The sequence below is a fragment of the Lepidothrix coronata genome, unplaced genomic scaffold, assembly GCF_001604755.1.
Source record: "Lepidothrix coronata isolate B3197 unplaced genomic scaffold, Lepidothrix_coronata-1.0 Scaffold88, whole genome shotgun sequence".
NCBI lineage: Eukaryota > Metazoa > Chordata > Aves > Passeriformes > Pipridae > Lepidothrix > Lepidothrix coronata.
Window position 1 is genome coordinate 1,586,597 of NW_016690268.1, and position 26,739 is coordinate 1,613,335.

The 26,739-nt window shown below is 38.2% G+C and overlaps 1 protein-coding gene across 1 annotated transcript; it reads left to right on the top strand.

The window, feature by feature from the left end:
* Positions 1-140: 140 nt before the first annotated feature.
* GPR180 (G protein-coupled receptor 180) lies at positions 141-23,803 on the top strand. Its single transcript, XM_017821072.1, has 9 exons — positions 141-343; positions 2,853-3,011; positions 6,052-6,246; positions 9,694-9,874; positions 10,079-10,128; positions 13,624-13,781; positions 20,044-20,235; positions 20,583-20,660; positions 22,326-23,803. The coding sequence occupies exons 1-9, from the start codon at positions 193-195 to the stop codon at positions 22,482-22,484; spliced, it is 1,323 nt and encodes a 440-aa protein (XP_017676561.1). The 5' UTR covers positions 141-192; the 3' UTR covers positions 22,485-23,803.
* Positions 23,804-26,739: the final 2,936 nt, after the last annotated feature.

The window sequence follows — 26,739 nt, forward strand, 5'->3', positions numbered from 1 at the left end:
CGGCAGGGGCGGGGCCTAGCCTCCCGGTCACGCCCCCGGGGGCGGGCACGTCCCCTCATTGGTTCTCTCTGCGCTCCCGCCCTCTCGCTCGCGCCAGCTCGGGGGGTGTCACGTGATCTTGTGGGGCAGAGCGGGGAGGGGGAGGAGGATCCCGGTGTCCGGCGGGTCCCGATCCCCATCCCGATCCCGGGGATGCGGCGGCGGCTGCTGTGGCTGCTCTGCGCCGCCGCCGCCGGCTGCTGCTGTTGGGGCCCCGCCATGGGCAAGACGCTCCGCGGCGGCTTCGCCAGCGCCGCCGCCCGCCTCGAGCCGTGGCGGCCCGTGGCGCGCTTCCAGTTCCACGGTGGGTGCCCCGAGGTCGGGGAGCGGGAGAGCGGCTGCGCCGTCCGGGAACGCGGCTGCGGGGGGTGTGAGGAGCGGGGAGAGTGGCAGCTCCCGGCGGAGCCGCGGGGCGGGGAACGGGGTCAGCCCCGCAGCTCCCCCTCCTTCCCTCCCTCCTTCCTGCACTCTCTCCGCCGGGATGCTCAGCAGGTCCGATCCGCTGTTCCGGGCAGCTCGGCCAGCAGTGGAACCCGTTCGGAGCGCGACGGGGCTGTCCCGAAGCGCTGGAAGCGAGAGTTGGGAGCAGCCCCGCGCTCCCGCGCTCTTTGTGTCGGATGGAGAAGCGTCGGGCGTCCTGTCGTGTCCCGCAGCCTGGGGTGGGCACTCCTGTCCCAGTGTCCGGGAGAGCAGAGGCGTTTTAGCTGTGACACGCATCCCTCCTTTCCTCCCGGGACCCCGCCGAGCGGCAGCGATGCCAACGCTGCAGGTGGCTGTGCCCCATCGCCGGGTGCTCCTGGTGTCACCACGCGTCAGGATGTAAAGTCTCACCTGGTTATTCCCAATGGCTTTTCTTTCCTGTGTTACTGACTCCTTGTTAGTAATAATTCCTGACTCTTAGCTAAGAGGCCTAGCAGCAGGCTGGGATCCTGTTGGAATGGCCACTCCAGAAGGCTGGAAACTACTCTCCTTTCTGCAGAAGTTTTACTCTGCAGAAGGAAGTGTACGAAAGCATGATGAGTGCCATGTACGGTCAGCATGCTTTTCCTGGATGCTCAGCATTTCGGTAGCTTAGGCTATTTTCTTTCCCATTGAGCCTCACGACAGCAAGAGTTTTGCAGAATACGTGAAAATCAAATGGGACAAAGGAAAACATAAGCCAAATGGAGTTGGAGTGTGACCTTCCAGCACTGAATGAGAGATGATAGATGGGGTGGAGATAGCTTGTGGAGTGACTTGAAAGCAGTTAATTATCACTGTCCTAGAAGATAATTGTAGAAGTGCTCTAAATAGATCTAAAGGAAAAAAAAGTGCACTGCTTAAATCTGAGGAAAGACTGTTAAGATTAAAGATGAGTTGTGTAAGTGTTCAGATATAATTCTGTAAATTGATGTGGCATATTTGCTTAGAAATACTCTTCTTTTTGCATGAATACCAACATGAAGCTTTTTTTTAAACAGTTCAAAATCTTAGGCAAACTGTAGTTCATACAATGTTTTACAGATACCAGGAGATCACCTTATCTGAGGTTTTATTGCAGGACCACTGTCTTGCAGCTGGCTGTGAACAGCAAATCATCCTTATCTGAAGCTGGTACTAGTCTGTTGACTCAAATCTAGCTGATGCCAAGGTTAGGGGGAAAGAAGATTACTCTTACAGATAAACATTCAAAGCTTGTTTAAACTTGAATGGAGTTTGTGCTCTTGCAGTACCAATTGATTTTTCTTCTACATTAAATTCTACCTTTTAATTTAGGATACTCTTATGTTAAAGAAGTCTATGGCAATATGTAAAAGAATTTATCAAAACAAATTTGAGGATTGTAGAATTACTCAGACAAGATAAATTGTGCCAAATGAGCTAGTTCTAAAATGACTGAAATATTTCTGTGTGTCAAGGTGCAGCCTATAGTGACAGGAGAAGGAGTGGTGGTTTCAAACTGAAAGAGAGTAGGTTTAGATTAGACATTAGGGAAAAAAATCTTTACTGTGAGGGTGGTGAGGCACTGGAACAGGTTGTCCAGAGAAGTTGTGGATGCCCCATCCCTGAAATGTTTAAGGCCAGGTTGGATAAGGCTTTGAGCAACCTCGTCTAGTGGAAAGTGTCCCTGTCCGTGGCAGGGGAAATGGAAACTAAATCATCTTTTAAGTCCCTTCTAACCCAGGCCATTCTGCCATTCTATGATTCTGTATGTAGATTGACACATTAGATAACACTTTTGAAGTTTGATTATTTTTGTATCAATTTGACATCTGTCATCTCTGCAATTAAGTATTTTAGCTCTAATCCATCCATAACGTGAAAGTCCATTTACATAAGTTCTTCTGGTATTTCTCTTAAGCTCTCTTAAGAGCTACCCCACGGTGCTTGTAATCATGCCACAAAGGTCATAAAATACTAGATTTGAACCAATTATTGAGGCTACTGAGGCACTGTCTTTGACCTGAGAAAATAAAATTTGGGGTGGGAGGAAGGAAAAAAGAAAAAGGTATCTGGAAGTCTGTTTTAAAAAAAAAGAGGTGGAAGGGGAGGCAAAGCAAGGCTTTTGTAGTAGAGAAGGTTAATTATATTTGGATTATATTGAAGGTTTGTTTAAGTACCATCACAGGGAATCGTGCATGCGGTGTTTTGTTAATGAGATATATAGAAATTGTTCCTGAAAGTCCATAAATACTTTTATTAGGAAGTGATGGTAAAAATTTAAGAAATTATGTGAAGCTGTAATGTGGCTACTTATAAAAAATCTGTGCCACACCATTTGCTTGTAACTGACATCAAGGCAGAGTAGTTGATTTTATTTTTTCAATATCAAGGTGATCATGCTGTTCTGTGTGTCAGAATCAAGAATGTGGCAGTAGCTGTGACAAAAGCAGCTAGACTCCACCTCTTTCAAGCACAGGAATGGCAGAAGCTGCAGAACAATATCCAGGATCACAGCTGTACAGGGAAGTTCTCTAAAGCTCAGCTGACAAGTAAGTTGCTACATTTTTCCCCCTATAAATTAAATTACTGGTGTATTTAGAACCCTGTTGAGTTATCTACGTGTTTAGAATATTCATTTCAGTGAATTTTTGCATCAACCAGGACTTTGGCCTTCTGCAATTAAAAAATACTACAAGGAAATAAAATTGCTTTGTTTGCATCACTTCAGAAGACTTTGTTTTCAAGCTGTGATTTAGTATACTGCTGGAAAATTAAATCCTCGACAAATAATGAATTTAATGCGAACAGCCAAACTTTATGACCAGTTCTAGCCTTATGCTCTCACTTGTTCACAACTCAGAAAGGGTACACGTTTGGCTGAAGTTTTCATTTAGTCATTCAGTACAGAGATTTTTCTTTAACTATGCTTGAAGTAAAAGTCTGTCCTTTTGGTTTTTTAATCTCAGATTTTCTCTTAAAAAAGATTGCCGTGAGTATATGAAAGAATTTACAGAGGAGACCATTTTCCTATGAAACTGAAGAACTTGAGAATCTAAATGTTTGGGACAATCAAATATATTGTTTGAATTGTAACTTTTATTGCAGTGGACTGAAAAAAAAACTAGAGGGAAACTGCTGGAATCTGCTGCAGTTAACCCTAAACTTCTGAAGTGAATGCTTGTAAGGTGGGAGTATGTATCCCAAGTACAAAGTAAAAGGGTAATTTTGTACCTGCAAACCTTCTCTTAAACTACCTCATAATAAGTTTTTCTTTTCTGCAAAAATTAATCTGCATTATATTGCCTTCCTTTATAACTTGCCTCTATTATAACTCAATGTTCTTTCACCCCTTAATTTTGTAATTTAATATTCATCACTGAATCTCACATTCAAATGTTTTTAATATTTCAGCTGAGAATTGTACCAGTATACAATATGTAGATTGTCCTTTTGTCTCTCATATACAAAGGAACATTTCTCATTTGTCAGGAGGCTTCTGTTCTCCAGTTCCATGGAAATGGCATTTTCAAAGCTAAGAAAACAAAAATAAAATTATATTTTCATGATAGCACAAACCTGTCACACTTTGATGTACAAAACATGTTAGAAAATTTTTAATACAGTATCAAAGATAAGCTAATCAGGATACAGCTTAACGAGTACCCACCTAAATGTGAAAGAACAGTAAAACACTGAAGCATTGAGTTATGTAACTAGAAGACAAACAGACTGAAATAATAACTTTTGCACTATTTGTTAATCGTAATAGTACCAAACTTAATTAAAGCATAAATATTCCTCTAAGAAATTAAATTAATATTAGAAGCTTCATTCAAATATGTCTTAAGTGACTGCAGCTTCTCTTTTAAATACATTTCGTCTGTGCACCCAGAATCCCTAGAGTAACAGATTGATCTCCTATAACATTGTCATAATGAAATCTTATACAGATGTCACTTCTAAGGGTGTAGTTTCCTTACACTTGACGAGAGCTGCACAGAAATGCTGCTAAAATAACTAGCAGTTGGTCCGTCATTCCTGACTGTCCCAGCAGTGCACTCGCTGTTTTCTGCTGTATTTAGGAGCTGTATGACCACAGGGTGAGTTGCATCTGTTTGCTGAAGTTGGGCAAAATCGATTACGTATTTGTTTTATCTTACTTCATTTCCTCTGAGTTAGCTTGTAGATTTGATGGAAAACTGATTAAACATGCTCTGTGTGATCCTTAGTCTCCACGCAAGTAACACGGTGTCAGAACTCAGCTGAGAGCTGAAATGGAAAGTAAAGTCACTCCTGTCAGCCACTGTTTGCCTTTCATTTGGATTAAGCACCACATGAAATCCTGGTTTGTGTGTTGTCCAAGCTTGTACTTCATGATAATTATTACAAAGAAACAAATAGAATGATTCTTCCTGGATTCTACTGTTGATCAGTTCATACCTTCAGAAAACAGAAAATAACTTCTTGTAGTTGAAACAGGTTTATTTGAATTACATAAATGTTTTTCACAGGTAGGCTTCAAATTAGAAATTAGTTCTAAATTTTGTCTACAAAATATTTAGGGAAAATGAGTTTGTTAGAGGATTGTTTTGTATGTATGTTTGTGGCTTTTTCACTTAGAAAAACCTTTCATAAAAAAAACTTGGTTTGTAGGGTTTTTGATGAAATTTTTCTCTTTCTTCGTCCCTAGCCATTGTTGTCCTAAATTATTAAGGTGAATCAATCTACAGTCCAGCCATGATATTGTTATTTCTCCTACAGAGATGACTTTCATGTATGGTTTTGCTGATTAGCACTCCAGTTCGGTAATCAGTGTAACAGTACTTACAATTCTTGCAGTTTCACCCAAACATAAAGAGCCACAGGTTTCATCTGCATCAAGAGTTTGTTTTGGAAAGATTGTGCTTCCTTAACTGTTGCTTTTAGGAAAAATAGTGGCAAGACCAGTGAGCAGATGAAACATCAGTCTCTTACACAGTTGCTTTTAAATGTAATCTGGTTTTATTTGGCAATGGTTTCATCCCTTAACTGTCAGTTGAAATTTAGTATATTACAATTTGGGGAAGGTGCTGTGAAATATGCTACCTCGCACCTTTAAAACATGCATGCTGTTGTTTACAGAGCTCACATACAAGTGTTCCTATCTGGTGCTCTAAATCTCTTTGAAAACAGAGTAGAGTAAATTTCACAAAGGTGCGTTTCATGCTGCAGAAGTATCTGTTGGGCAGTACAGAATAGCTAATCCTATCAGTACCGTTCTGGAGGGTGTAAGTGTGCTAAGCATAGGAGACACAGTTTGCAGTTACTGACTTCTGGCAGAAGAGAGCCCTCCCAGCAAAGCTGAAAGCTGAGAGGTGGAATGCGGTATGTACCCTCACCAACCCTTGCCTGCACCTGTTTGAAACAAAAGATGAAATTGGAGGTCTGGTCTCTGGTGTTATGGCTAGTTTTCAAGATAGTGTTCTATTGTATGTAGTTTATAACTTGTACATGATGTTGCAGATTTAAGTTTTATCTTCATTCAAAGATGAGTCTTATAAAAGCAAACTAATCAAGTATGTACTTTTGTTTCTTTGTTTTCTTCCAAAGTGACTGTGAACCACACAGAGCAAAATCTGACAGTGTCCCAGATTCCTTATCCGGAAACATGGTATGTGTTTTATGTAGACAAGTTTACCTGCGAGGAGAATTATTCTGAATCCGAGGATATTCAGTTTGAAATGATCTTACTAAACCCAGATGCAGAAGGGAATCCATTAGATCACTTTAGCGCAGGGGAATCGGGTAAGATTTTTTTTCTTAAAATTAGATTTGTAAGTTAAGGATCTGATCACTCAAATCAGTACTTACTATGCTTGGAGGAGTATGGGGAATGGATAGCAGAGTCTTTTTTATTTCATATTCTGCATTCTTCTGGAGAGTAAACTTCATTTTCTATCAGTACAGAAAAATCCTTTCCTTTCTCGAGACTGACTTTCCAAAACTTACCTAAATGGAAGTATGTATGCACAAGGAAAGTTAGTGTTAACATCTTTGCTGGTCGGTATTTTTACCATCTTAAAATTCTAATCTTCCACTTCAATGTGAATTTAATCCCTGATTTTAATGAATTAATGTAATAGCTGTATGAAATTTGATTCTGTGCAACACGAGTACATGCACGATAAAACATTTTGCCAGTACAATTCCAGTTCAGTGTTTAGATTTTCCTGTCTTAGTCACAGGCTGTAGATTAGATTTGTCAGTCCTGATTTTGTTTTATTTAAGAAATGCAATTTTATGTCTTTACATGTCCACAGAAAAATTACTTGAAGTGACTTGAGACAGCAGATAAAGATAAAATTTTATGCTTTGGATAATCCACCCTAATGCTTTGTTGCAGTGTGTAGCATCACTGCTTTGGGAGGCCTCATCAATGTGTCACTGACCTGGGTCTGTCGTGAGAGAAAGGCCCTATAGGCTTAGTCTGCCTTCTTATACAGATAGAACCTACATACCCAGAATGAGCCTAATTGCTATGCTCAGAATCAGATGCCCTGCTGTCATTTGTGGTCTCAAGACGATATAGAGGGAACAAAAGGGAGCTCCCTTTTTGAAAGCAAGAAAATATTCATGGAAACATTTAGCAGAATCTGTAAGAAAGTAGCACATTAATCATCTGTTTTTCAAGGCTTATAATTGGACTTAACCTCTGTCTTTAATTTCTTATTCTATAAACCTAGCTGGCAGTTTTTATTTTATGAATTTGGTGTTCAGAAGTGAATTCTAAGTTAATTTAACTATTCTCAAAAAGCAGTAATAGTGTTCTTTTGCTAAATCAAGGGGGAAAGCAGCAATAAGACATCATGTGGCATTTTAAAGTGGTGTACAGACCTTCTAGAGAGGCATCTGAGCTCTGTACTAATTTTGTAGGAGGACTGAGCACTTGGAAGCAGAACTCTAAACAGCTTACATTCTGAGGTGTGTAAATTTGCTGGATGCATGTGTTTAGATCTAACAAGTAGGAAGCAAGGTGAGCTGCATATGCCATGTCTTCCACATTTGCAGAAGAACACCTCTGTTTATTTGGAATTAAAACCTGCATCATTGCCATGAATCCTCAAGTTACATGCATGTCTGCTTTCAAAGAACTGAGGAGAATTTCATCTCTCTCATTTTTAATTTTTTTTGTGCATCTTTGAGAAATAATCTTTGTCATTTTTCCATAGAAACTTAAAACATGAGGGTATCAGAGAGAAGATCCAGCTTCATTTCTTGCTTCTTTCATGCAGACAACTGAAAACTACATAGTTAAATATGGTTTTAGTTAGGTCATCCTTCACTTTAGTTACTTTAATCTGTGGCCTGACAAAGGAGGTCTGAAAATTAAATGGACTGTAAGGAAAGCATAGGAAAGAACTTAAGATTGTCACCTTGTGGTTAAGATGTTTGCCTTGAGAGATGAGGGGGCCTGACTTCTGATCCCTGGCAAATAATGTTTTATCATTTTATATGATAGGGGTTTTGTTACGTATGATGTGGTATTGGTGTAATCTAGGATTTCTAAAGGCAGCTGAACAGGTAGACAGCATTTTGAAGATCTTTGAAGTTAGGGAATTTTAAATTAAGGTATATATCTTTTATTTTCTCTGTCAATTCTAGGTTCATTGAAAGTCAGGAAACTTAGAGAAGACAAATTGAAAATTACGCTTCTGTATTTTTTATAGTTGGTTTTCAATGCCGTTTTCCCCTAACTCCTTTTGGTCTCAAGCCAATAATCCACACTCTGTCTGTGGTTGGAAGAAGCTTTCTATCATAAATGTTTAGTGTTTATTAAAAGCTAGTTGATTTTCCTAGAGAGTTTTCCATGTGTACTCACTCATCATGGTGAGAAACAACTTTTCCTTCTGAATCCTTGCTAACTTCAGTGGGTGTCTTCTGAAGCAGAAATATAAAGAGTGAAAGAAAGAAAAAGTTATTTGATCTAAACCACATATTTTTGTCATCCATAAATCATGCTTTTTTATTGGTGTACAAGAGAAGCAGAGTGGCCCTGAATTTTTTAAGAGTTTTTATGAAGTTGTGTTCTTTTCTCCCGTTTCACTGTATGTGTGTCCAAAATGTTTCATTTTAGCCATAGAAATTATAATGCAAGCAACTATTTAGAACTCATTCAGTTCTATTGTGTTTCAGCTTAGATATTGAAATATGTATACATATATATGTATGTATATACATTATATTGAAATGTGTATACACATATACAAATGTGTATACATTATATGTGTATTGCTCTTCCCAATCTCTGGGTGAAACTGGTTGAAAGTTTTTAGCAGACTTATTTTGCTGCTGGAGAAAAAACATTTTTTAGAATCTGATTCTGTGGGCACCACTAGGTTTCAAGGAAGGTTGGAGAAGGAAAACAGAAGTTTTCTGTGAGGAATGTTTATTTACCTGGTTTTGCCTGTAGCTCACTGGCTTTGATCCTTTGGGAGCTCATGATGGGTTGCAAAGCTTATGGACAGTAAAAAAGATTTCCAGGATCCAGGTCTTAAGGGAAGCATTTTACCAGGCTACTGCTAGACTGAAAATTAGAGGACTTCGATTTTATAAATAATCTAAAAAACTTCGGGAATTTTTTTTTTAGATTAGTGCAAAAAAATTCTCGCTAAGGACAAGTTATTGTTTTCTATTATTTGTGTTATTTTTCTTTATCTAAAACTTTTGGGGCTTAGTCAGCTGTGTTTCTTGAACTACTTTATGCAGAGGAAGGGTGACACCCAGTGGTTAAAAAGATTAAATAGAAGTCTGTTCTGGGTTTCCTTTATCTCGGATTGTGCCTTTACAAATGGAAACAAACAAAAGAGCTAAAATTGAGTCCTTTAATAAGTGTGTTTCTGACTGTGTAAATGGGCTACAATTATCTTCTGTGTATCAGGAAACTGTATTCCACTTTATCCTATTTCCGTAATTGCTGCAAACCTTTCCTACGCTCCTAAAAGGTATTGTTGAATAAAAAATACTTTGTCAGATTAAACAATAATCAGCTCTCTGTAAAAAAGACACCGACTGTCTTGGATAAAATTGACTAGGATTTAGACATTTTAACTGTACTGCCGCTTTTGGATGATAGTTGCTAAGTATTATCCAATGATTATATATATATAAAACCCATCTATTTTGGTTTAGTTGTTTTCTGCTAGTATAAATGTTTCTTTAGAAAAACTAAGCTGTATTTCTTCTTTTTCACAGGATTACATGAATTCTTTTTCCTGCTTGTCCTAGCATACTTCATAACTGCTTGCATATATGCACAATCCCTATGGCAGACAATTAAGAAGCGTGGACCTATGCATGCTGTGTTAAAGGTGTTGACAATTGCATTAATGTTGCAGGCTGGTTCAGCTTTTGCCAACTACCTGCATTTTTCAAGGTATCGTTGCTCATTTTTGCTTTCAGTCTTTAGACTTGAAGAACAATGTGTTGTAAATATCAGTACATGGTCTTGCCTGTGATGATTGTGACGAAACATAAGACTGACCTTTGAACTACATCATTGCCTAAATGTGCTTTTAAGAGAAAACATGCATTTAAGACACATTCACTTAAAAATACAACCTTTTTATTCTTTTATCAGTTATTCTAAAGATGGGATAGGAGCTCCTTTTATGGGAAGTCTGGCAGAATGTGAGTATGCTTGTCTACTGTTTCTTGCATATTCCTGCACATGAATCTGCGTAATACATTAGCACATGCTGTTATTAGACTGTATTATGATCTTGGACCATATCAGTGGATTTCTAATATAAAATACTAAAAATTGCTTTCCTCTTCCAAAAGAAAAAGCTTTGGTTTTCAGCTGTTTACAGTAACTGAATTTGAAGTTGTACAATTGGGATGTTTAGGATTTTTCAAAGGATTTTCTTATCTCAAGATTCCTTCATACAAACACTGAAATACATGCCTGTCATGAGTAAATGTTTCAGTACATGGAAGGGTTTTATGGAGTTTGCATGATTTAGAGAGGCAAACTGTTTAGGAAACTTAGTCAAATTTTATCGAGTGTGTCATTTCACTAAGAAATAAACAGTTATTATAATGAAAAATGTTTTACAGCATGAATTACATGATTAGCATGATGCAAAAAACACTTGTGTAAAGATTTGGTGCTAAAAAGGCATTTTTCTTCACTGTATAGATATTCTGAGTCCTCACTGGAACTAAATTCCTATAGTATCCCTTTCCAAAATGCACTTATTCCTGTTGGATTCTTCAGTATTAAACGTTGTTGGGTAGTTTGGCGTTTTTTCCTGTAGCTCACACTTGAAGCATTGGGGATTCTTTCTAAGCAAATGCACTGCCTTTTGATTGACTTGAAGCACCCAAAGAAAGTAATACTTTGATCGTGAGATAGTGTTGGCAGGTAACAGCCTATATGGAAAAATATTTCCCTTTGTAGAATTCATTCAGAAGCCTGCAGTTGGAATTAACAGCCTCTTGATGGCACTTGGTACCACAGTAACTGCCTCTTTCTTGTTTTAGCCATTTGAGTTAGCAGCTCCTTGCAGCCTCTCCAGCAACTGTATTAATAAACTTTGCCTCTCATCTCATGAAATGAAATTAAATGGAGAATATGGAGGTAGGAATAATTCCTCCCCAGTGTTAACTATCCAGCCAGAACTTCAGAGAGGGATAGCTATATGTTAGATTTTCTGTGTATGTGTTGTAGTCAAGAGCCCATTTTTATTTGGATAAAGCAAAGATTATAGTGAATGAAACAATATTTTTGAATCAATAACTGAATTTCTAAAATTCAGTTAAGAAAGTTTTCCTTTCCTACTGTCTTTAGGGTTTATGGTTTCCAAAACAGTAAAAGGGCAGAAGTGATAGAAAGGGGGAAAGCTTCAGTGGCAGTTACAACTCAGAAGAATAGCTAATGGGAAGTAGTATAGTTTGAAGGTGCTACCATGTTTCCTGTATCACAACAGAAATCAGAGTTAAAAATAAATGTTAAAATTTCTATTAAGTGCAGCGGAGCCAGAATGGCTTTTTAAAAGCCTGTTCAGATACTATTCTTTTCCTAATATGATTTAGTCTTTACCGTGTATGATCCTCAGTCTTATTTATTGCTTAAGCAAATCACATAAATGACAGAAATAATTCTGGCATTCAGAAGCATTGCAAATAGTGGTCTTTTGGTAAGAATGAAATGTGAAAAGTCAAAGACTATTATTATGCCTGTTGAATAGCCAAAAAAGATTGATTGTGATGAAATTGGACAGTTATGGAATCAGCTCAATAACATATGACTTTACACTGACACTGGATATCATGGGATTATTGTAATTTTTTAGATTTTTTTCATCCTTGTTACTTTCGAGCAAGGTGTATGAGGTGTCAAAGATTAAAGCCGATACTGAATTTTTGTCTTACGCAATTTTGGCTGTGAATCCACTTGAATTGTTGCCACACTGAAGCAGAGCAATATATATATTCAAGATGCGATTGAAAGATGATGTCAGGCTATAACTTATAGGGCAGGTTATCTTAAGGAGTGACAGAAAATAAAATGCTTCCTAGTACATCCAGATTTGTTCAGTCATTTCTCTAGTTTGGATTTGTGACACTGGTTTGGCATACCTTGGGTTCATGTAACAATTCTTTTTCTAGTGAGAGAGAAAATAATTCCATGATGATTTTGCCCAAATCAGTGCTCGTTCATTTTATTAAAGAATGATCGAGTTTGTATTTACTAGAAGCTCTTGATACATCTTAAACAGCAAAGGTGGCTGAATACATTAAGAAGCATTTAAGCGTATAAACTGTGAGAATACCAAACATATCCAGGAATTACATGTCGAAGTCTGTTTTATATCCGTATCTTGCTAGTATTGCTGAATGTCAGGGAAATATTGCAGCTGATCTTCATCGTATCCCTTGTATCCATATTAATCTCTGTACTGTGGCAGCATTTTCTGTATTTTTAGTAAATGTGGAAGTACGTTTATCTTTTTTAATACAGTCCAGTTGTATAAAAATAGAACTATGCTTTTTTTGTGACAGAAATACTACTCTTGTACCTGCTAGTCAAAGTGAAAATTACAAATAAGGAACAAATTCAATTGAACTAAAATATTAATTAAACAAAACAGAAAGCATCGTTGTGTGTAGAGCCCCATCTCTAGTTTCTGAACCGAATTTACAATTTACATAGTGTAAGAATCAATAATTTTTGTATGTCTATTCTGTGCCAGTAAAATGAGTCAGATCCCAACACCAGCTTGTAAATGGTTTGGTAAGTTTCGATCAAAAACTAAAGCTAACAATCACCCAGAAAGAAATCTTTAGGTTTTTCTACTGTCAGTAGTACTACAGTGAGGCTAACAACTGAAGGCTTTAATATATTCTAGCTTGAAGTTTTCTTTATTCAGATACAGTTTCATACAGCTTCAAACACAGGTTTGAGACACTGATTAAGAATGTAACTTTATGGAGTATGTGTTAATTGTTCCCAAACAGAGGTAAAAATGGACATAGCAAAATGAAGCAAAGGTGCTTTGCATTTAATAAAATGAAATACAGGCAAGTTGTTGCTCTAAATGAAGTTTGTGTTAGGGCTTTTCATTATATTTTCCCCTTTAAGTGCTTCAGAGTGGAATTTGTCCTAAATATTTGTGCTTTCTTTTGCAAGCTACTACATCCTTAAGACAAAGTACAATTAAAGTACAATGAAACTATCTGATTTTTGAACAGAAGTTCTTCAGAGCAAGGAAAGGAGTTCATTTCATCATGTTTCATATTTGCAATATGATTAACATACATATGATTTTAGTTCTTTAGCATTTATAAGTCTGTTTATGTAGATGGACTCCTGTACCCAGACTACTTTGACACAGGAGTGGGATTTGGAAGGTTGTGGCACTGTGCCCATGTTCTTGCAGAACTGCAGCATAACTGGAGGAAAGCTGATAGTGATCTGTTTGGTAACTGGAAACTCCACAGAAATCCACATTTTGTGGCAAAGCAGCCACAACTAGTCAAACTATTATCAAAATTATGACTAAAGGCGATACAGAGGCGTAAGCATCCATCCTTCGTTTGTGTGTATACAGAAAGTTCCTCTTTGCTCTAGGAAAAAGAACTTTATTGTGACTCTATTCATTTTTCTTTTGTTTTCAATAGTGTGTGACATAGTCTCACAGATACAAATGCTGTATTTATTATTGAGTCTATGTATGGGTTGGACAATAGGCAGAATGAAGAAATCTCATGGCAGACCTCTTCAGTGGGATTCCAGTCCAACGTCTACTGGCATTGCTGTAGTAGTTGTTGTTACACAGGTTTGTATTTTGTATTCATTCTTATACTGAAATATACAGCTGCTATTAAGTATGACAGAACTGTGAACCAAATAATTTCAATATTTTAATTCTATGAAGGAGGGAGTATCAAGACTGGAAAAAAGCCCACAGCATAATGTGCACCCAGTATGTCTAATAGGTAACACCACCTTCTCTTTACTTTAACAATTTAAGGTGTAGCTCCACAGTATGTTTTTGTTCAGCAGTAAAACCACTTAAGAAGTTCCCACAGGTTTCCAAGCTGCTGTTTGTGCCAATTGTTTGTAGCATTATACTGTGAACCAGATCAGTGGAATGATCTAGACTAGGAAAAAAGAAAAAAGATATTTCAGCGCAGTCATTTTACTGATCTGATGCGTAATGTGGTCCTATAAATAGTTGTAATCAGTACAACTGAGGCATTGTGTACTGTATTATGGGGGGTGACAACCAGCAGCATGAGCAGAAAGACAAGGAAAGCTGATGTAAGAAAGCCTTTCTGTCACCAAAAAATGAAAATCCTCAGTGCTTTCCTTTTGGAACCACTGAAATAGAATGTCTAATGGTCCTTTCAATCAATATAAGGGAAATCTTGAAAGGTTCATGAGCAGGATTGGTCTTGCAAATATACAAATGGTCTGACACATAATTTCATTCAAATATTTTCCATTAGTATAAATTAGAAAGTCAAGTAAACCAGTAACTTAAAAGTAAATTATAATGGAGATTTCAACCCTGGTGGTGCCTTTTGTAAACAAATTTTTTTAAATCACATCATAAAGACAAGAGAATCTGAAAGCCATTGAGAAAAAGAAGAGCAGGGAGAAACTGGAGACAGTAATGAGGAAGAGATTATACTGAAGATTTTGTGCCATTTGGGTAGTATCTGTAATTAGTGTGGCTTCCAAACTAAATCAGTGGACTGCTAAAACATTAAGAGTAGGTGGGAGCTGACATTTTGTGCTAATTAAGAATATAAACCAAAGGCTATTAAGGTCAATGGGACTGTTGAAATTTAAAGATAGGTTCATTCCACCTTACTTTGACACCCATCTAGCACCAGAAATTTTACATACTGGTAGTAAAGGAGACTTCTAAAGTATTTAATTTTATTAATGCCTCTGCACTTGTGCTTGCATATGGGTGTGTTAGTACTCTGCCACTTGAGACTGGAAAGTTTTTGTTGTTGTTTCCTGTTACTAGACATAGAAAGGACACTCAGTATAATCAGCTTAATCTTTTTTGTTTGTTACTTATGGTAAAAATTGGGGCAGATATCATACATATATGCTGTTTCCCCCAAGACTGACCCATTACACATTTGTGTTGACTCTCGGAGCAGCACCGGAGCATTAGCACAAAGTTGGCTATCTTACTTTTCACCATAAGGCATAGCTCTACCACATCTCCTCCTGGTAACATTGGGAATGTCAGGTTTGGCAGGAGTTTTGTAGGAACAGAGTATGGATATCGGACTATGTCACTGCCTGGGTGGTTTTGCACCCCTATCTCAGTGTCCACTGTCTCCAGCAAAAGTTCCCTGACACAAAGAGTATCCCTGTCCCTTCTGGATAGGATATTTTCCATCTCATGGTTCAGTACATGTAAAATACACCTTCTGGCAGATTTGTTCTCCTTAATACAAAGAGAAGCTGTTGAGCTCAGGGGAGCAGGATTTAGACTATCACCTCTATCAAAGGTGGTGATCTTAAGACTTCAATCTCTGGATTAATCAGTTGTTCACTGGTCTGTCTAGATTGACACAAGAGTTTGGCCTGCTGTAATCAATCAATGGGCACTTTTAATGACTAAAAACCTAGAATAACCTCTTTCCTGTTCTGATCTTTCCCAGAGATTCTTATGGGAGAGCCATCTTCCTCCTATGCCAGAGTTTGGAGAGACTTATGTGGATAATCAGAGATGTTCTGAGGACTTGTTGTGAACGCTGCTGGAAACCATGTGCATTACCTTAATGCAGCAGATAGAGATTGCGCCGTGTTAGTTTTACTGATGTTCTACTGTACCTGTCCTCATCTCATCTTCAGGGAAGTCAAGCAAGTGGACAGCCTGGGAAAACATGTTATTCTTCAGCCTAACTGCAGTTTTGACTGGCAAACTGTCTGATCCTATTTGCCTGCTACTAGTTCAAATTACTCAGCCAAATTTCAGGATTTTTAATCCTCTTTGTACTGATGCTATGAATTTTTAATTTTTATTCTTTCAGAAGCACTAGTAATTTCCCAGGCTATGTTTACAGGCTACCATCAGTGTGGGGTGGACACAGCCTCCTAGTAGCGAATCTGTTGTGCTCTTTGCGGCTGCAAGGAAGGAGGGACAAGTCTGCCATTCAGCATCTCCCTTTGCCTTAACTTGTTCTTTATTTCAGCCGCAGAACACAAGATTCTCAGGCTGCTGTGCTTTCATTCATTAAAGATTTCACTCTGCTGCTGGGGCACAAACCTTGTTCAGAGCTTCACTGATGGCAGGCCCTTCGTGTCACATAGGCCTGAGTAGTTTCACCTTTCAGGGCTGATCAGAGAGGAGGCAATGATTCTAGAAAGATAGCTGATTGCTCTGAACCTGACCAGAGTGACATAGAACCTTACTGCATTAGATGCCACGCTTCACAGGGGTTCTTAGGTACACCCTAAAGGTGTGCTCAGAATGAGCTCTACCTCTGATCTTAGCTCTAAATTTTTTTTTATTGTACTGGCATTGCGTGGCATCAGATACCTGAGTACTAAGTATGGTTAAAAACAGCTAGTTAATCCACTTTGCTTTGCTGCTAGTTTTAATCTCCATTTTGCTTCCCCCTTGCCTCTGAGTGATGATCTGTCCCATGAGAACCTGCCTTTGCTGGAGATTGATATGTTATCTTGGCTTGTCATACAGTCAGTGTTGGCGTAGCAGAAGGAAGGAGGAGTTCTACCATAATCGTTTCCTCATGACAAAAAGGAAGAGTGTCTGGTTCTTCGTCATATGGATGTGGAGGTTCAGCTTGTATATCTGGAAAATCAGGATGATGTCCATGGCCATCACTCTTCTAGTATTTGAAGAGGAAGGTCAGTACTGGACACTGATTGGTGTCCATTGTGAACCAAGATAGGTCAGGAGTATGTGCAGGTGAAGTCAGGCATTCTGAATAGTGTATTATATAAACAAGGAGATGATCATTCTCTTTTACCTTATGAGGAAGCAGTTGTGACTTTAATGTCAGATGTAGCTGGTGTGAGTCAGCTCTTTAGCTACCTGTCTCATTCAGTTCTTTTGTCTACAGCCTAAGCACAGTTGTTCTTCTGGATAACAATTAGAATTGTGCCCCCTGATTTCTTCTCAGAGCTCAAACACAGTTCTGCTCACTGCCAACAAAAAATATGTCTCTGATATCTACTTCAGCAGGTTGGTGTCTGGGTGTATTGCAGCTGAGTTGATAGTTGCCTTGCTGTGATCAAGGTGAGGGACTTCAGGGCTTATTGACCTTAATTTCTTAACTAAATTTCAATTATTTTTTTTAATTTTCTCAACTAGAGAGATTTTTACTTCAGGATCGCGCTAGTGTACGAAAGCCCTTCCTTCATTGAGAACAGACTGCCTAATCCATTTTTACCTAGAAACACTCCATAGCACAGATTTCTCTTTTATAGGATCCTGGCAAGTGAGAATAGTCCTGGCTCTTAGTAAGAGCAGTGACAGATTCACGTTGTCCAAGTTTACACTGTGTTGCACTGACAGTTCCGTCTCTACCTCTAATGCCTCTGCCTTCTGCCTATTTTGGAATAATCTAATGAAGCTGAAGGAAGCTGGACTTCTGTGATCTTACATTGCTGTCACCATACAGAGCCTTTGATCAACTGATGTTGTGCTGTTTACACTCTTTAAAGGACTAGTCCAGAGCATACCCTGCTGTCAGACACTATTTTCCTATGAGGATTTGGGCTTTGTTCTCATAATTCCTTTACTCCAGCTCTTTGTCATCTTCTCATGAAAGTGGCTTCCTTCATTGCTGTTACTATTGGTGTATATTAAGGAAAATTTAGAACTTTATGAGCTCTGGTTTTTAAGGTTAGGTAGATCCCAGGGATAGCTTAAAGTTTCTTCTTAGAGCAGTATCACAGTTCCATCTCCATCAGCCAATATGATTTCCCCCCAGATGCTTGCTTGAGTCAGGAAGATTCTACACGTAGGTTGAGGGGTTTTTTATTTTCTTAAGCAGAATAAGTACAGTCCAGGGAAGTTAAATACTTGGCAGTTCTCAAGCGTAAATATCAAAAGGCAAAATGCTTACAAGACTGCAGTGATTCTGTAACTGGTAGAACTCTTGTTTGTTGTCTGAACATGTTCTAACTGGACTGTAATAACTTCTGTGATAGGAATTCATCAATTTCATGCCAAAACTAGTGCTATAGACACAATGCTAGCAGACACTGCTGTATCTCAGGGATTGGGGAGCAATGTAGTCTTATTTCAGTCTTAATCCTTGACAGAATTCTCAGTCAAGTAATTTGATCATTTGAAGATGTTTGCTTGAAGTTACTCTATTTCGAGCATTATGGTGGGAAGATTTGAAGCCTATTGGTCAGATTGTTTGCTAGTAATCAGCTGTGTTGAAGATGTGCACACTTTACATCTGTCCCTCTTCCATCCTTCTTTTATTTTCCATCCAGGTAGTTGAGGAGTGACTGAAACAACAGCAGCTGTGCTTGCTGTGTCATGGCCTAGGTAAGGGAGGGGGAAAGCATGAGAGTACCTCTGAGGGTATTCTAAGCGATAATTATTCTAATACTTGACTGATGAGGCTCAAGGACATCCACTTTTGAAAGGCACAGGTGGATTACACACTTTTTAAAAATTTAATATCAGTAACCTTTTTGTCTTTATGTAGTTAATGTAGTGAGAAAACCTTTGAATGTGTTGAGAAAGGAATCTGACTAATTTATATTTCTAAATTGAGCCATACAATGTCTGCTTCTGAAGGCCTTGAGAGCTACTTCACTCATAAATCAAATTTGCCTACCTTTCTTCAGAAAGCCTGCTTTATTAGGCACCTGAAGCCTCAGTGCAAGTTAGATGTGTGCAGTAGGTGGACTGGATTCTAGTGTATATTCAAGTTTTAAAATACCATTCAGCTGCTACATAATGCTGTGAGAGTCTAAACTTTATGTGTATTCTAATTTATAATGTTAGCATTCCTAAAATCTTAAAAAGGTGTTCTTCAGCAAGACACCTTTTTTTATGCAAGTAGGCGCCTGCCTTCTTCCCAACAAAGATTCAGAAACTAGGCACTTGTTAGTCTGTTTTTCCTTGGAGAATATCAATATTCTTTATCAGAGTACTCCTACAAAATTGGATTCTGCAGTAAATGGATACAACACTGGGAGTTAAGGAGGATTACTATCTTTTGTGTAGTTATCTTTTGGCTAGAGTGTTGTCCAGATGGTAGAACAGCATTTGGAACCTGTGACACTCCCTTTCCTAGACCCTAGCAGGTTTCTGAGCCAGTTGCTTGCAGAGCCAGGCTCGCTCACAGTTTCTGACCTAGCTGATGTTGAATTCTTTTCTCCACAATGGCACAGCTTCAATAGAAGGGGTGGAGAGTGGCCCACCCAAGAACAGCCTATAGCCTGGCAGTTGCGGCACTCTCCAAGGAGGTGGGAGATGTGAATTGGATATCCTTTAGGCAAAGAAAGGAATTGTGGGAGATCCAAGTTCAACCTGGGTGAATGCTTGAGCCTTTAGGCTATTGTATAAAAGGGGCAGCAGCACCACCCTCTTACTTCCCCATCTTTGAAAAGAAAAGTGAATCCTGTTAGGATTTTGAAAGAAAAGGCGTAGTCGCCTGCCTTTGAAACAAGCTTTACAGGTTGTGGATCACAAGTGGAAGGAGACACCTCCCTGTAGCTCTGTGAAATCATTTCAGTGGTCTTCCTGCAGAGTAGGCCGAGTGTTTAACGAGGTTATTATTCCAGATCTTCTTCTAAGGTGCCACATTGCTTCTATCCAAATTACAGGAAACTTTAACTTGTCGAACTTTCTAAAAGTTACAGAATTCAAGAAGTGAGACTGTTCCTGCCGGTTACAACTGGAGTAATAGGTTATGCCAAAAAGCAGTTCAGGCTGGGGAGTTTTTTTGGTGTGTAGCATGGCCGTCTCTAACAAGCAGAGTGGAGCATGACCAGATAACTTAATCGGTGATGGGAAGGTTATTTAAAATTTAATGTAACCTTGTTTACTCTAAGTTTACTTTGCTGTCATTTTTTTCCAGAGCTTTTTGTTAATTTGGGAGCAGTTTGAAGATACAAATCACCACAGCTACCACTCGCACCATGGTTTAGCAAGCGGACTGCTTATTGGCCTCAGAGTTTGTCTGGCTTTGTCACTGGCTGCTGGTCTTTACCAGATTATCACAGTGGAGAGAAGCACGCTGAAAAGGGAGTTCTACATCACCTTTGCCAAAGTACGGGTTACATCAGGGAAACTGATCCCTTCTTCTATAAATATAATTGTGGCATGCAATTGACTGAAGCACTAAACTCTTTTCCTCCATAAGACAGTTAATGTTCAAGTGTCTGATTTGATTACATTGCACTCTGTCATCATACTCTGAGTAGTCATTTTAACTTGACAAGGAGTATAGAGCTTTCTGAAACAGAAATCCCACCTTTCATTGTGTGGTTTTCATTCTGTTGATTGAAAATTAAACAATGGGTTCATAAAATAGAAATGTAAATGTAGTTCCTGTAACTGTCATCTCTTTCTTCTAAACTGGCATGTAGTCATTTTACAACTTATATTCTTTTTCAGGCCTGCATTCTCTGGTTTTTGTGCCACCCATGTCTTGCAACCATTGCTGTAATATTCAGAGAATATCAAAGAGAAAAGGTATGTACAGGCAAGATAAAAGAGATGGAATTTGAATACTAGTTGTTCTTCATGTTTAGTGTTTGTTAGCAAACTCATGCTCTTAGGCTGTTAATCTTATGACCCCAAAGCAACTTGAAAAGTCTTAGTCACACAACTCTCATTGATGCTAATATGAGTCATATTTTACAAAGGCATACAGGGTTCGAATCATCTAAGGGTAATCATTTCTAGGTTAAGGGAGGGAAAAGGGGAGATTGTTAAGTCAAAGGAAAATGTGGAGGGGGTGTTTTGTTTTATTGTTTGCTTGTTTACTTTTAATTAAAAACACCTTGAGGATTCTTTTTACAAAGGTAGTAGAAAGATAAATCAGAGGATTTTTTTTTTTGTTTTTGCTTTTTAGTCTTCCTCCTGTAAAAGCTTTATGTGGCTAAATAGGTCAGGGAACCTGTAGCTGAACTGCATTCTTTAGATCAAGAAGTCTATGTAAATATGTTGTTTGGTTTGTAAGCTCTAAACAGTTAAAAACAAAGGTAGACTCTCTGAGTTTCTCAGTTCCTTAAACATATTGAGAATTAGGGAACTACATGTGTGGAGCTTGCCATGTTCAGATGAAGTGCACTGCTATTCTCAGGTGATTGACTACCTCATTCCAGGGTAGGGTTTGCTTCTTTTCTTTATGCTTATAACCATCTGTGCATTTGTATGCAAATATATTCAGAAATTGAGCTTTTATTTGTGTAAAGGATATGTAAGGGAAAGAAAAAGGTTCCACCAAAAATATGTAGTAAATTAAATACTACATTTAATTTAAAAAAAAAAACCTATGCAGAAAAAAATTACTCCTCTAGAGTTACTAATGAAGAGACTTTTTGTTGTTGCTTGATGAAAACCTCCTGAGGACAGGAGGACGATCTCTAGAGGTAGGATCAGGAAATGAATGTTTTTGCACTATTTTGAGCTTACTGAAGGGAGAGTACAATTGCTCTGCTCTTGCATTTGAGCAAGTTTAACAATCGTGTGCAGCTGCAGTTCCTACACTATGATAATTTAGCCGTGTTTGCTTCTTTAAATGCACTTCAATACAATACACAAATGCACAATCAATAAATACCCTAATTACTTAATAAAAACATGTATTTTAAAAGACTCTCTCTACATAAACTGAAGACTTCTTTTTTTCCCTCAGAAACATTAATGCATTTAATAAATACTGCCGTGCACTGCTTTTACTGATGAAGAGACTTGAACTGAATAGAGGTCTGGCTAAGTGAGATTGATAAATCACTATCCTCAAAGCTCCATGATTGTGCTAGTACAAAGTGTTTTCAGGCTTTCTTGGCGGTTTTTTCCCCACTCTGTTTGTTGTAAGAATAGAATATCTAAACATCACCTCTCCTTGTGAAACTGCATGGGTGGTGAATTGCAAGTCTGAAATTCCCCAGAACAGAGACTGCCAGAAGGGTTATGTGACTTGCCCAGGGCTATCTGCTGATTTAAAAACAGCCAGGTGTGAGAGTCTGAATTCTGCACTTGAGGTACATGTTCAAATCTTTTGTAACTGCAGCAGTATTAAAACGTCTAAAGTTAAACACTCACACAGTATGCTGATAGAAATTTATTGTGCGTTCTTTGGTGAGAGTTTTTTTTTTCACCTTTTCTTTTTCTCTCTTTTTTTGTCTCTAGATTATTACCATAGGTGTTATCCTCTGTCAGTGCATCTCCATGGTTATCCTCTACAGACTTTTTCTATCTCATAGTCTATATTGGGAGGTATCTTCACTGTCATCAGTGACATTGCCACTAACAGTATCCTCCGGACATAAAAATCGACATCACTTCTGAGATGTTTAGGAAGAATACATTATGTTATAAATGTGCAATAATGACTTAAGTATACAGGTATTTTTGTCACATGTGTGTGATACATTGGTTTCACTGGAAAACTGAGTGATAATATCAGACCTTTGGTCTGACAAGGTTGCTAGATTAATCTATTAAAAGTGTTGGGGAGTGTAAAAATCTGTAATTTTAATAGTTTTATAAATACTGTTTATTGGTAACATCTGGTGCTGAGCTGTATCAGAGAAGAGTACCATGAATCTTTTCCATTCACAGACACCAAAAACGCCCATACTTTGTATCAATACTAGGTTTGAAGGTCTTACAAAATGCAGTTCTTAAAACATCTGCATGCTCAAACAAGTTTGAAATAGGCCGGTTGTGAAATTGGTGTGATGCATAACGATGAGTACAAGGTTTTTTTTATTTTCATGCTTTAGAGAAAATGCATTTTATGTATCAGTATAAAAGATGGGGAAACAAAAGAGGGAGAATCCTCTAGAAAACACATATAAAATGTTCACAACCGACTGCAAGAAACTTTCCTTTATTATTGGTGTAAAAGAAAAGCCTTTTTTGCAACTAATGTTCATACTGGTTAAAATTCTAATGGGAATATAAATAGGGTTTATATCTGCCTCTTTTTTTTTAAATCAATGTAACTAAAAATTTCATCCAGTAATGCAGGTTTAAACAGTTTTTGAGGCTTAGAAGACATAGCAACATAAAGGTAATTAAAACAGCAGGCTTGCATCTTTTAAAGAAAAAAAAGGCAAAGAAAATGGAATGGGTGATGTGGTACTAGAATTTTAATCCTGATATAATTCATTTCTGTTACATTGAGGATTCAATCATAATTAAGCCATATACACAGATTAAATTAACAGAAGCATTTCAAATAAATGTTGGTTTCAGTCATCAACTACCCATGAATTCCTGCCCAAGGATACTTAATCAGGATTAAATTTTCTATGAATAATTGAAAAACAAAATACTCACTGGATTTGTTATAATCCATGTTGGCACTGGGTTCTAAGTAGTTGCCATCTTCCATCCATTGTAATAAAGCCATACTACTTTGTGATGCCCTAGCATTCAGAAAGCCAGTGTAAATATATACTTTATTGAAGTGCCTATTTATTGAGTATGATTAAATCATGCTGACATTTTTTCCTTCATAATAAGAACATACCTATTGCCATTGTGAGTGAATTCTTTTTTTCTATTTAGTTAATATTTGTCAAATTTTAGACTTCATACACGTGTATTTCTTCACAAAATGGATTTTATTTTCTAGTAAATGAGTATTTGCTTTTTCTTAATGGTGTGTATTTAATTATGTCTCTGTGAAAACACAAGTTCTAGCTTTAAAATAGCCCTAACTTTTCCATTCATGTTTGCCTTAGTTGTGAGCATAGTTGAAACATAAGTCTGTTCCATTTTAGTTTAGAGGGAAAACTAGACATTTGCCTTTGACTAAGGCAAAATGGCAACATGACAAAGTTGCTCATTAAATCATCTCCTTTCTTATTGTTTGTAATTCAGATCAAGAATGGCAGGTTGAGGCTGGAAAAGATGAGATATTATGATTTCACACAATCTTCAGAATGATTAAAAGATTAATTATTACATTCCTCTGATAACCACACAAAAATATTATTGGTTAAAACTTCAGTCTTTATTTCCCTGCTTATCTCTGTACTTTTCATCTTCTCAAGAAAAAAGCATCCTGTTTTTGATAAGTCTCCAGTAATGCAAGTAGAAGAGTTCTATCTGTCTTCATGTATAAGACTTGAAATTCACACATAAAATAGAATTTTCTGATAGACAGAAGTACTACTTTACAGTTTGTGATCCATCATGATAAAAGTTTTAATCTATGCAGAAAAACCTCTGTGTGACTTTCAGAAGAGGCACTGCATTTGTTTTATGCTCCAGAAGTACTTTCTTACTTCCTGTAGTTCCTCTGACTTCAGTTAGTCAGTATTATGAAACCATTTACCTTAATTTCTCCTTATAAATATACCCTACAACAATTCATAATTAATTAGTGTAAGTAAGAAACATAAGGTGTTGTCTCTTAAATCTTGCCCAGATTGCCCCACAAGTCAACAGGTAACATTAGCTTCTTAGTTTGGCATTGAATTCAGTTATTTGAAAATAAATTTTAATTTTGCTATTACTGTAACTAGGAATTAAGTATCACTTTCTCATGATAAGTGGTACAAAGGACATGCATTTCTGCCCAGATCTATTAGCAGTCTTTAAAAACCAACGCTCACCAACCTTATGTTGTTAAATAACTATTGTGTACTGTAGCAGTACATCATCATGACTGCAGTGATATTCAAGACATCAGTTAATTCAGTGGGGAGAGTCTTCAAGTATGACTAGTGACAAACTTACAGGTACATACTTACCTGTACTCTAGATTGTAGCTTACTGCCTCTGGATCATGCCAGAAGAGTGGTTCAGGTATGTGAAAGCCTCTCTCTTCTTTCTAACTTGCATCTCCTGTGAGACCAGCTGATAAGACCATGGGGTTTTTGTGCTTATCCACACTGTTACCCATTCTATCAATTTGGTTTCATAACCTCATCTTGAAAAAAAGCTTCCAGCCATCTTTCAGTTTTCTTCAATCCACGCATCCTGACTTGAAAGCTTTTCTTCTAAAATGTGCCTTCTGTCACCAAAAAAAAAAAAAAAAATCCGTTTTCTGTCACAAACTGGGGCTTTTTGGTACACCTGTGTCAACTCTGCATTAGGTGACAGCAGTAGACAGAAGCACTCTTCTGGTACAGCTGTAGCCCCACTGTGTACATGGTGCAGGTTTGGCCCCACTAAAAGCTACTGCACACGTGGGGAATTCTCAGGGAGCGCTACACCAGCTCCAGGCTCCCTGCCGCCTTACCACTACAAGAGGCTGGAGCAGGGTCCCTCTGAAGGTAGCACTTCTGTTGCTGGCCATGATGAGCAGCACTGTCGAGTTGAGGTCAAAGGACGACATCTTGAGAGTTTCTGTGCATTGTGCGGTTCTGTTTTAAATACAGTTGGGCATACAGTGTCTGCTAATTCTATTGCCCACACATTTTGGTGCTCAGAAAAGATGAATGTGTATTGACATGACTGCAAACTGAAGTTGGTTGTGCTCTGAAGAAATCCGCTTCTATGTGCAAGAGGGCATCGCCTGGCCAGCCATCACTTTTTCTGCTGGCACAGATGTCAGTTTGCGTCAGTTATGATTTATTGGTTGGGAGGGAGGATCCCAGTTCAGGAGACATGAGGGTGAGATCACCAACTTGGTCTACAAGACCCCCCACAAGCTGTCAGGAGACATCATCCTGCTTTGCTCCCACCCAGTGATGTGGAGGCTTATGCAGTTCTAGGGCTCATCGCAAGTCGCCTAAGCTACTTGCTCCTGTTCTGCATAGACGGTGTTTATTGTATATTTATTTAAAGTGCTTCAGGTAGGAAAATGAATATTTACAATTAAATATATGTAAATGGAAGTGGAAAGGCTTGATTGGAAAAATATCAGGTTTCTAATACATATTACAATACTAAGACCTCCCACACACGACAAACATTTATAGCCAGAATATTTCTTTTAATGAATATTTCTTTCTGGTTCCTATGCCAATGGAAAGCCATGCAAGTATCAAAATGTTTTTGTTTGCATCTCAATCCTCTACAGAACTGGAAGAATGTTTTATTTGATTTGGCTCTAGTTTATTCTGTGCAATGTTCTGCCTCTAATTGATAGAATAAATGTTTTTTGGGCTGGCCAAGGCAGATGTTACGCTGTACCTTTTAACTTTTTGTGTGACTATGCAATTTACAAAGAGCAGGTGATCCTTGTGAATGTCAAACATTAAAAGAGAAAGTATTAAACTGTTCTTCAAAGGGTCCTTCTTTTCTAACTACAGTTAGATCCAACTGGGCTGTGATTTTCCAGTGAATCCGATTCCAGTTTAAGAAAAACCATTATTTTCTGCAAATCTATTTCCTGCCTTGCAAATTCTATGTCTCCCACTGCGCTCTGTCTCTGCCCTCCCCTCTCCCCCTCTCTCATACATATGATTTTGAGTGTAATGGGTGTCATTTCTCTCTGTATCTCTCCATCTGTTCCCACGATCAACACTCACAGTCCAGCCCCTACTTTGCATCTAGTATGTGTATTCTCTTTATCCTTGGCCTGTTTTGATTTCGCGCTTTTCCTGTCTCTCCTTTGCCCTCTCTATCATCTCTTTAGTCTCCC